The 14,336-nt window shown below is 41.1% G+C and overlaps 1 protein-coding gene across 1 annotated transcript in view; it reads right to left on the bottom strand.

The window, feature by feature from the left end:
• XRRA1 (X-ray radiation resistance associated 1) overlaps positions 1–14,336 on the bottom strand; it is an 87,261-nt gene that overhangs the window by 51,992 nt on the left and 20,933 nt on the right. The window contains exon 8 of the mRNA XM_079707544.1: positions 11,287–11,420. Coding sequence (XP_079563670.1) covers positions 11,287–11,420 — 134 coding nt within the window. The remainder of the gene's footprint in view (positions 1–11,286; positions 11,421–14,336) is intronic.

The raw sequence follows: 14,336 nt of genomic DNA, 5'->3' as shown, positions 1-14,336 counted from the left end.
TGCAAACACAGGATGAGGGGGACATGGTTTAACAGCTTGCTTGTGTAAGAAAGGACTTAATGATGTGGCTGCTAAAAGCTAGTGCTCTTTCAAGTGGATTAGGAATATAGTGATGAGAAAAAAGGAGGTCACAATGCCCCTCTGCTCCGTGCTGGTCAAGCCTGAGAGCCGACTCTTGAGGTCCAAGGGGGAAAGGGAATAGGCCTAATGGGAGAGGCAAAGTATCAGCTGTCAGTCAAAACAAGTAAGAGAGCAGTCTAAAAATGGAATAGGTCAAATATGATTCCCCTATCTCACCCAGACACACTGTGATCTACCCGGAAATGGAGATATAAATAGTTCAGAATAGATGAGGTATGTTGTGAAATGGAAAAAAGTAAGGAGAACAGAGGATGGAGAAGTAGGCAGAGTCAAGTCGTGAAAAGCCTTGTAATCAATGTTAATGGAGTTTAGAATGTTGGGAAGCTGCTGAAGGACTTTAAGCAGGGCGGTGATAGAATCAGATGTGCATTTTAGAAACATCACTCTGGCTGATGGTGAGGAGGATGGACTGGGAGGTGAGAAACTGGAGACTGAAACCAAACAGGAGGATAACAGAAAAGGGCAAGTTTAAGAAAAATTCAGGAAGTACAATTCACAGAATCTGGTGATTGAATGGATGTGCAAGGTGAGGAAGGAAAGAATTCAGGCTGCTGACCGTGTTTCTAGCCTACACAACTGCACAGCAGATGAAGAGCAGTGCCCACCACTGAGGACAGGGACGCAGGAGGAGGAGATGTTGGCATGGGCATGTGTCTGATGAATTTGGTATGATAAGCAGGATACATGGGCGTATAGCTCAGAAGACAGAAGTGAAGTAGAGAAATAACTAAGACTTGGGAAGAGATGAGACCACTAAGAAAGACTGTAAAGATTAAGAAAAACGGTGGGTTGAGAGTGGACAATGGGGGACCACCAAGATTTAAGAGATTGGTAGAAAAGGGGAATCCATAGAGCATACTGAGTGTGGACAGATGTGCAGGGAGGAAATGACAACAGTAGTTGTCTGGAGTCTCATCGCTTTCAAAGCATAATTATTTCAGTTGATACTCTGATGTAAGCAGGAGTACATTTATTCTCCTTTTCTTATATGTAAAGAACTAGGAAGTGCAGAGTAGTGGAGACTTGCCTTACTTTATGTAATAAGACTTTCCACTTGAAAACAACTAGAATGATGAATAAAGTATAAAAAGAAAAAAGACCCATCATTTAGAGCTACCATATGATCCAGTAATCCTGCTCTTGGGCATATATCCAGAGACAAACCATACTTTGGAAAGATACATGCACCCCAATGTTCATTGCAGCACTATTTACAACAGCCAGGACATGGAAGAAACCTAAATATCCATCGACAGATAAATGGATAAAGAAGATGTGGTACATATATACAATGGAATATTACTCAGCTATAGAAAAGAACAAAATAATGCCATTTGCAGCAACATGGATGGACCTAGAGATTGCCATACTGAGTGAAGTACGTCAGAGAAAGACAAATATTATATGGTATCACTTATACATGGAATCTAAAAAAAGAGTACAAATAAACTTATTTACAAAACAGAAACAGTCACAGATGGAGAAAAAAACCTTATGGTTACCAAGGGGGAAAGGAGCGGGGAGGGATAAATTGGGAGATTGGGCTTGACATATACACACTACTATATGCAAAATAGATAACTAATGAGGACCTACTGTATAGCACAGGAACTCTACTCAATACTCTGTAATGACCTATATGGGAAAAGAATCTAAAAAAGAGTGGGTATGTGTATACATATAGCTGATTCACTTTGCTGTACACCTGAAACTAATACAACATTGTAAATCAACTATACGCCAATAAAAATTTTAAAAATAAATAAATAAAACCATGTAAGAGATGCAAAGACAGTAAGGAAGTAGTGTGCCCAAATCTAAAACTCCAGAGACAGAAACTGAGCACAAGAAGCCACTTTTGCCTTAAGGATATTTGCTGATCTTATACAAAGGCAGGCATGTAACTGGAGACCCCCCACATGAATCTGGGATCCTAAAGAGAGGTACCTTCAGGAGAGAGTGAACCAGAACTAAACCCATTCCCCTCATCCCACAACCAGGGGAAAACTGCCTTGGAGTGAACAGAGAAGGGGAGGGGTGAGGGCAGGCTGGTCCTCTTGAAAACTCTAGCCCAAATTTGGATTGTCAGAGTGTTTCCTAAAATATCCAACTAGTTTAGTTTAGTTTAAAATGGTTCCATACCAGGCACCTAGGCACCTGGCCAAAATAAATGGAAAGGCTTTGGGTCCTGCAGACTAAATAACGTGAGGCAACTCTCCCCTAAGTATAAACTCTAAAATCCAGACAAAACATATACGTTAAAAATAATCTTCTTTAAGACATCTGGGAACTAACAAGCTGTGAAAAGTTGGGGGACCAAGATTTAGAAGAAGGAGGAAACCCAAAGGGATTCATGTACCATTTGGGGCCACTTTTCCCCTACGGCTCCCTGCTAACTACAGAAGTGGGTGAGAGGCTAAGACGCTGAGCAGAGATTCTGACAACCGTGTTAGCCCAGGAGGCCAAAAATTGGAGTCCAGGGTGTGCCACAGAAAGGGAGCCCTAATCAACTGCCCCTGTTTTAAGCTAGGGCATTGGAGGACTAAATCCTAGGAGGAAGTGTGAACTAGAAACAGTGTGTTCCTTGCAGGGATTGAAGACTAGCTTCAAACAACTTGAATTTCTGTAAATGAATTAAGACAATTTGCAATTATTGGTGATCTGTATAACCAAAAACTCTAGATCTGGTGAGAAAAAAAAAGTGATTTGAGTTGCCCGAAGGGAGAGTCATGGTCTCTCATTCAGCTCCTGACTATTTACATTTAAATTAAAACTAATTAAACTTAATAAAATGAAATATTCAGCTCCTCAGTCACACTAACCACATTTCAAGTGCTCAATATGACTAGTGGCTACCATACTGGACAATGCAGATATAGAACATTTCCAACATTACAGAAAGCTCTAATGAACAATGCTTTCAAGGATTACTAGTTACTAGAAAATATCTACAAATTGGTGTTAATGTCTGGGGATATGAAAGGCATGGGTGGCCCACCATGCGAAGTGGGGGATTGTGAAGATCTGATGGGAGAATGGAAATTTAGCCTGTGAATGGACCCAGTGAAGTCACAAACCTACTGTGTGGTTATATCCCCAGTTCCTGAAGGTATAAATAGACATACTAAGCAACTGACAGAATAACCACACTTTTTTAACTGACCAAAAAAGCAAGAGCTATTATAACAGGAGGGGCCAAATTGAAGCCCTAGGAATTTTGCTTCCAAAACAGTAAACCAAAAATAATTCCACAACCCTGAGGTAATTGCAGAGATTACTGCAAACACTAAACACTGGAAAGGTATAAGGATAATGAGTCCTATGACATCCCTGTTTAACTTGTTTATTTGGCTTGTGCAGAAGACGGGTCTTGAGTAATTACTGTAGATTACTATCAACTCAATCAAGTGGTGATTCCAATTTCAGCTGCTGTTCCATATGTAGACTCTTCTTACTGTAGCACATCAACACAGCCCCTAGCACTTGTGATACAGCTAAGGACATGCCAGATGTTTCTTTCTCTTTATCAATGAACAAGAACTACCAGAAGCCATATGCTTTCGCCTGACATGGACAGCAGTACACCTTTGTTCTCTTCTCTGGGGGCTAAATCAACTCTTTAGCCCTATTATAATCTATTGCACAGGGATCTTGATTATTTTGGTATTCCACAGAACACCATGTTGATTGGAGCTGATGGGCAGGAAATTCAAATACCTCAGATGCCTCAGTATGGAGTGTGCCACAGGATGGAGGTAAACCTTGTAAAAATTCAAGGAACTGATACCTTGATTAATTTCCTTGATGTCCAGGTATCTGGAGCATGTTGGAATATACCTCCAATGTGAAAGACACCTTTCACCACCTGCTACTAAGAAAAAGGCACAAAGCTTTGTTGGCCTTTCTTGATTTGGGCAGCTATACATGAAACATTTGTGCTATTCTGATCCATTTACTGAGGCTGCCAGTTTTGTGTGGGATCCAGAGCAAGGCAAGGCTCTGCAACAAGTCCAACTGCCATGCAAGCTGTTCTTTGGGCATTATGTCTTTGGCCAAGGGCACTGGGTGTTATTACTCGGTAGGTCCAGCTATGCTGTAAATGTCTAAGGCTGCATAGATAGGGTTAACATACATCCTGGTTTTCAAGGACAGTCTGAGTTTTCACCTGTTATCCCAAAATAATTAATAGTGGTAATTTTCCCCCTCAATGGTTGCTCATTCTATGAATAGAGTCTTTTAAAGGCACCAAATACAGAAACATTTTTGAGCAAAGTTATGCTCTATTCTGCAGACAACTATTTTCCTTATGAAAAACAGTTTCTGGGGCTTCCTTGGTGGCGCAGTGGTTGGGAGTCCACCTGCCGATGCAGGGGACATGGGTTTGTGCCCTGGTCTGGGAGAATCCCACATGCCGCGGAGCGGCTGGGCCCGTGAGCCATGGCCCCTGGGCCTGCGCGTCCAGAGCCTGTGCTCCACAACGGGAGAGGCCACAACAGTGAGAGGCCCACATACCGCAAAAAAAAAAAAAAAAAAACAAAACAGTTTCTGGCTTACTACTGCATGTTGGTAGAGACTGAACACCTGACCATGGGACACCAAGGTGACCATGCCTCCTGAGCTGTTCAACATGAACTGAATGTGCAGAACTCCCTCATCAAATGAAAGCAACATTGGAGGTCAGTCAGGCTCAAGCAAACCTGGAAAAGTTGCATGAACTAATATTGCTTAGATTCCTGTGATACCTACTCCTGCTGTACTGTTACTTCTCCATCAACCCATAACAAACATCCTACGACCATTGGGTGTAGGAGAAAAATCTGCAGCTAGGTTTACAAATGATTTTGCATGATATGCTGATACTAACCAAAACCAGACTGTTGCAGGATTATAACTCCATACAAAGGTGGCTCTGAAAGACAGGGGAGGAGAAATCCTCCCAATATGTAAAACCTAGAGCAACATATCTGATTGTTCATTTTCCTTGGTTGGTGAGACAGCCAGAAGTACAGGTCTATGCTGATTCATGGGCAGTGGTTTAGCTGAAGAGTCAAAGTTTGGAAAAAATAATGTAAAACTGCTGACAGGGAGGTCTGAGGGGAAATCATGTGAACAGACCTCTCAGGATGAAAAGGATGTGTAAGGACTATCTCTATCCCACGTGAATGCTCCCAAAGACTTCCACTGCGGAGGAGACTCTCAGTGGTCAGGTGGACGAGATGACCCATTCCACGAATGTCAGTTGGATACCCTGGTGCTTGCAAAATGGCCTTGGCAGCAGGGAAGGAGGCTACACACTCCCCCTCAACAAAGCACATCTGCCTACCACCCCTGCCGAGCACCCGCAGAGGCCAATGCTGAGCCCCTAACATGGCACCATTTCTGGGAGGATTAGCCAGTCACCCAGTAGGAGGATGACTACAGTGCACACCTGCCTTCATAAAAGGGGCAGTGATTTTTTTTCTTACTGAAATAAATATGTATTTGAGATATGGATTTTCCATCCCTGACCACAATGTTCTGCCAGCATCACAATCTGTGGACTTCGAGAATGTCTTATTCATTATTCTGGTAGTGCACATAACATTGCTTCTAACCATGGAACACATTTCATGGCAAAGAAGTACAATAATGGGCTTACAGACATGGAGTTTAATTTTTTACCATATACTCCATCATGCAGAAGTAGCTGACCTAATAGAATGTCAAGATAGTCTTTTGACAACTTATTTATTGCACTAGCTAGCAAACTATCCACTGTGAGGTTGGGGTGCGGAGTTACAGGATGGAGTGTCACACAAACTAGCAACCAAGATTGATGCTGTTTTTCTCACAACCAGAGCACAAGGGCCTAGGAATGAATGAATGAAAATGAAAGCAGCTCCTCTTATAATTATACACAACAATCCACTTGCAGTTTATAATTCCTGCAGCTTTGAGCTCTTGAGTTAGAGGTCTTAAGTTTCCTAGGGAGGAACACTTTTACAGGGGACACAAGAATAGTTCCACTTAACTGGAAATTAAATTCACTACTGGCCACTTGGGCTCCTCATTCCACTGAATCAACAGGCGGGAAAACAGGGGTTTATTATATTGGCTAGGTGAATGATATTATCAGCAATAGGTATGACTGCTGCTACACCCTGAAGGCAAAAAGGAATATGTTTGGAATCCAGGGACTTATCTGGCATTCTTTTTTATTTTATCATCTTTAATTTCTTTCATCAGTGTCTTATAGTTTTCTGCATACAGGTCTTTTGTCTCCCTAGGTAGGTTTATTCCTAGCTATTTTATTCTTTTTGTTGCAATGGTAAATGGGAGTGTTTCCTTAATATCTCTTTCAGATTGTTCATCATTAGTATATAGGAATGCAAGAGATTTCTGTCCATTAATTTTGTATCCTGCAACTTTACCAAATTCATTGATTAGCTCTAGCAGTTTTCTGGCGGCATCTTTAGGATTCTCTATGTATAGTATCATGTCATCTGCAAACAGTGAGAGTTTTACTTCTTCTTTTCCAATTTGTATTCCTTTTATTTCTTTTTCTTTGATTGCTGTGGCTAGGACTTCCAAAACTATGTTGAATAATAGTGGTGGGAGTGGACATCCTTGTCTTGTTCCTGATCTTAGAGGAAATGCTTTCAGTTTTTCACCACTGAGAATGATGTTTGCTGTGGGTTTGTCATATATGACCTTTATTAGGTTGAGGTAGGTTCCCTCTATGCCCACTTTCTGGAGAGTTTTTATCCCTCAATGCCCACTTTCTGGAGAGTGTTGAATTTTGTCAAATGCTTTTTCTGCAACTATTGAGATGATCATATGGTTTTTATTCTTCAATTTGTTAATATGGTGTATCACATTGATTGATTTTCATATATTGAAGAATCCTTGCATCCCTGGGATAAATCCCACTTGATCATGGCGTATGATCCTTTTAATGTGTTGTTGGATTCTGTTTGCTAGTATTTTGTTGAGGATTTTTGCATCTATATTCATCAGGGTTATTGGTCTGTAATTTTCTATTTTTGTAGTCTTTTTGTCTGGTTTTGGTATCAGGGTGATAGTGGCCTCATAGAATGAGTCTGGGAGTGTTCCTTCCTCTGTAATTTCTTGGAAGAGTTTGAGAAGGATGGGTGTTAGCTCTTCTCTAAATATTTGATAGAATTCACCTGTGAAGCCATCTGGTCCTGGACTTTTGTTTGTTGGAAGATTTTTAATCACAGTTTCAATTTCATTACTTGTGAATGCTCTGTTCATATTTTCTATCTCTTCCTGGTTCAGTCTTGGAAGGTTATACCTTTCTAAGAATTTGTCCATTTCTTCCAGGTTGTCCATTTTGTTGGCATAGAGTTGCTTGTAGTAGTCTCTTAGGATGCTTTGTATTTCTGCAGTGTCTGTTGTAACTTCTCCTCTTTCATTTCTAATTTTATTGATTTGAGTCCTCTCCCTTTTTTTCTTGATGAGTCTGGCTAATGGTTAATCAATTTTGTTTATCTTCTTAAAGAACAAGCTTTTAGTTTTATTGATCTTTGCTATTGTTTTCTTTGTTTCTATTTCATTTATTTCTGCTCTGATCTTTATTTCTTTCCTTCTGCTAACTTTGGGTTTTGTTTGTTCTTCTTTCTCTAGTTCCTTTAGGTGTAAGGTTAGATTGTTTGAGATTTTTCTTGTTTCTTGAGGTAGGGTTGTATAGCTATAAACTTCCCTCTTAGAATTGCTTTTGCTGCATCCCATAGGTTTTGGATCATTGTTTTCATTGTCATTTGTCTCTAGGTATTTTTTGATTTCCTCTTTGATTTCTTCAGTGATCTCTTGGTTATTTAGTAACGTACTATTTAGCCTCTATGTGTTTGTGCTTTTCACGTTTTTTTCCCCTGTAATTCATTTCTAATCTCATAGCATTGTGGTCAGAAAAGATGCTTGGTATGATTTCAATTTTCTTAAATTTACTGAGGCTTGACTTGTGACCCAAGATGTGATCTATCCTGGAGAATGTTCTGTGCACACTTGAGAAGAAAGTGTAATCTGCTGTTTTTGGATGGAATGTCCTATAAATATCAATTAAATCTATCTGGTCTATTGTGTCATTTAAAGCTTCTGTTTCCTTATTTATTTTCATTTTGGATGATCTGTCCATTGGTGTAAGTGAGGTGTTAAAGTCCCCTACTACTACTGTGTTATTGTTGATTTCCTCTTTTATAGCTGTTAGCAGTTGCCTTATGTATTGAGGTGCTCCTATGTTGGGTGCATATATATTTATAATTGTTATATCTTCTTCTTGGATTGATCCCTTGATCATTATGTAGTGTCCTTCCTTGTCTCCTGTAATATTCGTTATTTTAAAGTCTATTTTATCTGATATGAGTATTGCTACTCCAGCTTTCTTTTGATTTCCATTTGCATGGAGTATCTTTTTCCATCCCCTCACTTTCAGTTTGTATGTGTCCCTAGGTCTGAAGTGGGTCTTTTGTAGACAGCATATATATGGGTCTTGTTTTTGTATCCATTCAGCAAGCCTGTGTCTTTTGGTTGGAGCATTTAATCCATTCACATTTAAGGTAATTATCGATATGTATATTCCTGTGACCATTTTCTTAATTGTTCTGGGTTTGTTTTTGTAGGTCTTTTTCTTCTCTTGTGTTTCCCACTTAGAGAAGTTCCTGTAGCATTTGTTGTAGAGCTGGTTTGGTGGTGCTGAATTCTCTTAGCTTTTGCTTGTCTGTAAAGCTTTTGATTTCTCCATCGAATCTGAATGAGATCCTTGCTGAGTAATCTTGGTTGTAGGTTCTTCCCTTTCATCACTTTAAGTATATCATGCCACTCCCTTGTAGCCTGTAGAGTTTCTGCTGAGAAATCAGCTGTTAACTTGATGGGAGTTCCCTTGTATGTTATTTGCCGTTTTTCCCTTGCTGCTTTCAATAATTTTTCTTTGCCTTTAATTTTTGCCAATTTGATTACTATGTGTCTCAGTGTGTTTCTCCTTGGGTTTATCCTGTATGGAACTCGCTGCGCTTCCTGGACTTGGGTGGCTTTTTCCTTTCCCATGTTAGGGAAGTTTTTGACTATAATATCTTCAAATATTTTCTCAGGTCCTTTCTCTCTCTCTTCTCCTTCTGGGACCCCTATAATGTGAATGTTGGTTTGTTTAATGTTGTCCCAGAGGTCTCTTAGGCTGTCTTCATTTCTTTTCATTGTTTTTTCTTTATTCTGTTCTGCAGCAGTGAATTCCACCATTCTGTCTTCCAGGTCACTTATCCGTTCTGCCTCAGTTATTCTGCTATTGATTCCTTCTAGTGTAGTTTTCATTTCAGTTATTGTATTGTTCATCTGTGTTTGTTCTTTAGTTCTTCTAGGTCTTTGTTAAACATTTCTTGCATCTTCTCAATCTTCACTTCCATTCATTTTCCAAGGTCCTGGATCATCTTCCCTATCATTATTCTGAATTCTTTTTCTGGAAGGTTGCCTATCTCCACTTCATTTAGTTTTTTTTCTGGGGTTTTATCTTGTTCCTTCATCTGGTACATAGCCCTCTGCCTTTTCATCTTGTCTATCTTTCTGTGAATGTGGTTTTTGTTCCACAGGCTGCAGGACTGTAGTTCTTCTTGCTTCTCTGGTGTTCTTCTTAAAAGGGTCATATCCATCAGTCAAAGTTGATGGAATTTTTGCAAGATGAACAGAGTTTTGGAGCAGGATGATGGTGATGGTTGCACAACAATGTGAATGTACTTAATGTCACTGAACTGTACACTTACAAATGGTTAATATGGGAAGGCTTCTCATAGGGAAAAGAAGACGGTCTGAGATAGCCCTCGGAATATGTACAGAATCTACATAAAGAAGAGAATGTAATGGTCGTAACCAGGGTCTCTGGAGTCAGACGGACTTGGTTCAGATTCTGGCTCTGCCACTTATTAGCTTTGTAACTCTGGTTGAGTTATGTAACCTATCTGTGCCTCAATTTCCTCATCTGTAAAATGGGGATAAAAATAGGGCACTTACCTCATAGGGTTGTGAGGATTAAATGAGTTAATATATGTTTAATGTGACAGAAGAGTGTTGTCTGACATATAGTGAGCATTACACATGTATTGTTATTTTTTTTTTTTAATTTTAATTTTTAGTGAAGTATAGTTACAATATTGTATTAGTTTCAGGTGTACAACATAGTGATTTGATATTTTTATAAATTATACTCCACATAAAGTTATTATACAATATTGGCTATTTTCTCTGTGCTGTACACTACATCCTTGTATCTTTTTTTTTTTTTTTTACATCTTTACTGGAGTATAATTGCTTTACAATGTTGTGTCAGTTTCTGCTGTATAACAAAGTGAATCAGCTATGCATATACATACATCCCCATATCCCCTCAATATTGCGTCTCCCTCCCACCCTCCCTGTCCCACCCCTCTAGGTGGACACAAAGCACTGAGCTGATCTCCCTGTGCTATGTGGCTGCTTCCCACTAGCTATCTATTTTATATTTGGTATTTTATATTTTGGTATGTATGTCCATGCCACTCTTTCTCTTCATCCCAGTTTACCCTTCCCCCTCCCCGTGTCCTCAAGTCCATTCTCTATGTCTGTGTCTTTATTCCTGTCCTGCCCCTAGGTTCTTCAGAACCTTTTTTTTTTTTTTTTAGATTCCATATATATGTGTTAGCATACGGTATTTTTCTTTTTCTGACTTACTTCACTCTGTATGACAGACTCATTGCTATTATTAAGCGAGGAAGGACCAGTACATTCTGGCCAGAAGGCATGGCTCAGCAATTGTGCAGAATGGGAATATGCAAATCTTATTTAGAGGGTTCCTGAAGGGGAATAGGCTGGCAAGAGCAATAGCCACAACTTACCAGTGACCAATCAGAGGGAGGGAAAGTGACTCTCCAGACACCGGCGTCTCTCCTAATAGCACAGAGGAGTGTGGGACACCCAGCTGAGGCCTCCCGAACCTTTGGGGCTCTGTTCCCACCAGTGCCTTTTCTGGGAGCTTCAGTAGGTGGCATTCTACCTGCTTTGAGCACTCACAGCCTGTCCTTACAGACCTTTTGAGCTGCTTTGGACTATTTCTTTGGACACATGTACCCAGACAAAGGCTCAGGAGGGAAACACATGGGACAGACTCCGGGATGTAGAACTTACTGCTCTGCGACAGCCAAATTGGGTGGCAGGGAGGTGAGTCCATTGCCTGTGAGGAGCAGGACACGGAGGTGTGGCAGAATCCCCAGATCACAGATGGCCTCTGCAGTCAGGCTGTTGAAGGAAAGGTCCAGGAACTATGGCGCAAAGATATAAGATGGGGAAACAGAAGCACTACTCGTGACAATGATGCTCATACATGAGGTGGGAGCTGGCTTTTTTTTTTTTTTTTTTTAACCTTCCAGGAGGGCCCATCGCCCACAGGTTAAAACCCTCCTGACTCTCAGGATTAACTTTCAAGGTCTACTAGAGTCATTTTACTATGCCCAACCTATTTGCCAGCCTCAGCCCCCATACTGCAAGCCTTTGTTTACCCCGTGGTGCTGGCCAAAGTGACTGCTCCCCATCCCTTGCCACACCCCACGTAGAGATCTTTGCTTGAGCTTTTCACTCAGGAATGCCCTTTCTCCATGTATCTGAATCCAAGCCCTAAAAGGCCAGTTCAAAAGCTGCCTCCTTATAAAACCTTTCTTAATTCCCCAGCCAGATGGAATCTCTCCCTCCTCTGACGTTAAGTGCTTTATCTAGACTGTTCTGAGGTTACTGCTCACAGTCAGCCAGGTAACTGTGAAAACTGGATATAAGCCTGAGGAATAGGGTACTGGTACATGGATGTGCTGAGCAGGTCCTGGCACACAGTGGTGGACTAGGCTATAAACTCTCTGAGGTGAAGCACCTTGTCACTGTATCAATGTATCCTTATAATCTAGCTAGCACCTGGCACATAGTAGGTGCACATTAAAAAACCAGCTGAAATGAACTGGCTTATTAGGACAATGACCCAAACTGACACTTCATCATAAAGCACTTTCTAACTAGCCACCTAGATTCATGAGATAGTTGACTTGAGTTAGGAGACCAGTCAGGAAACTGAGTTTCTCTCTGCAAAGACAAAGGCAACTGTGATAAATTATATCACCCCAGTCTCTGGTCTCCCTCTTCTAGAAGAGCCTCTCTGGACACTCACTTTAGCTCTTATGTACAAGTCTGCTCCCTTCCCTCTCCCTCTGTAATAGGGAAGAAACTTTGTACTCTATCACAAGTTAATCACTAAAGGAATGTTGCCTATAAGCTTAAATTATACATAATGGCCCATCTCTGGGAACCCCGCCTCCCAGGTAACGAGCATTAAGCTAAAATACCTTTGTTTATCTCACAGGAAACATCCTGACCAGGCCCACCTGTGAATGACTGCAGGAAGGAAGAAATTAACACATCCCCTCTGGAGGCTGACCAGAACCAGGAAATGTTAGACTTTACTCTCTCCTCTTTTAGTATAAAAGAAGCCTCAATTCTAACTCAGGCGAGATGGTTCTTTGGGACACTAGTCCACCATCTTCTTGGTTGCTGGCTTTCCAAGTAAAGTCGCTATTCCTTGCCCCAACACCTTATCTCTCAATTTACTGGCTTGCTGTGTGGCAAGCAGTACTGGGTAATTCCTCCATCAGCACACACCCATAGACGCCTACTGAATGGGGCCAGTTTCCACACCTTATCCCACTGGTGCAGGGACAAGGTTTCTGGTCCGCCACTTCAGTGAAACACAGTCAGTCACACATACACAACTGACTGCAGGTCATTGCTGGAGGAGAACCGGGTTTGGTACTCCACTTTAGTACTTAATTGACAGGCTCTGTAGACCTGGGTTTAAGTCCTGGCTAATTGTGTGATCTTGGGCAAATTATCAATACTTAAACAAGCTTCCTTATCTATAAAGTGGAAATAATAATGGATTTTTATGAGGAATTATGTAGGTAAAACCTTTAGCATGAAGCCTAGTGCACCGTAAATGCTTAATGTTGGCTGTCATGGTCATCACAATCCCTTCATTCAAGGCCCCTATACTGAAGGCTTACTTTGAACCAGTCCCTGCCCTGTGTGAGCTCACAGCCTAGTTGGGCAGCTAGATACATATATGTGTCTGTTAAGTAGCAATGCTGCTGGGATAGATGTTTGAGCTCTACCAGGGGGTCCAGATGGGCTTCACGGAGCAGGTGATGCTTAAGCTGTCCTCAGACTAGTCGGTATTCACCAAATTGTTAAGAGCAAAAAGACATACAGCACAGCAAGTGGCATGTATAGAAGCCAGGAGGCAGCCTTGCTTATTCTGAGAACTGCAAATGGTTTGGGTATGACTACAGTCCATGGTATAGAGGGCTTGATAGGACTGCACAGGCCATGAAAGATGCCCAGCACCAAAGGAATGCCGAGTTCATGCTGCCATCAGTAAATTCCAAGTTTTGAGAGTTCACACAAACGGGTGATCCCACTTGGTAGGGGCAGAGAGAGAAGCCTTCAAGGATGAAGACCTGGAAAGCTGGCTTGGATAAACATAGATAAAGATGGGGATCATCCTCTCCTTCATACACATATGTGGACAGTCAGCAATGGATTCTACCTCCTTAATATCTCTCATACTTGTTCCTTCCAATCCATTCTTTATACAGCAGCCAAGCCACAGTGGTTTTTCTAAAATACAGTTCAGACCCTATTACTCCTCAGTTCCAAATCCTTCAATGGACCCCTGTTATCCATAGGATAAGATTCAAAGTCCCTCTAAGGCTCTCTACAGTCTCTCTTCTGTTACCTCGCCAGGCTCATCTATCGCCACACTCTATGGTGTCTCACTCCATTCCAACCATACTGAGCTGTTCCATCAGTGTTCTAGCTCAGAAATTGGCAAACAAAGGCCTGTAAGCCAAATCCAGCCTGCTGCCTGTTTTGTATGGCCTGTGAGCTAAGAATGCTTTGTACATTTTTAAATGGTTAGGAAAAAAGCACAAAAAGAATAACACTGTATGAAAATTATGTAAAATTCAAATTTCAGCATCATAAAGTTTTATGGGAACACAGCCCTGCCCCTTTGCTTACATACTGTCTACAACTGCTTTCCTTCTACAACAGCAGAGTGGACTAGTTATGACTAGTTATGACCGTACGGACCGCAAAGTCTAGAATATTCACTGTCTGGCCTCCTACCGAAAAAGTTTGCT

Source organism: Hyperoodon ampullatus (genome assembly GCF_949752795.1).
Source record: "Hyperoodon ampullatus genome assembly, chromosome: 7".
NCBI lineage: Eukaryota > Metazoa > Chordata > Mammalia > Artiodactyla > Ziphiidae > Hyperoodon > Hyperoodon ampullatus.
The sequence above is the reverse complement of the archived record's forward strand: the minus strand, read 5'-3'. Positions and strand labels throughout refer to the sequence as shown.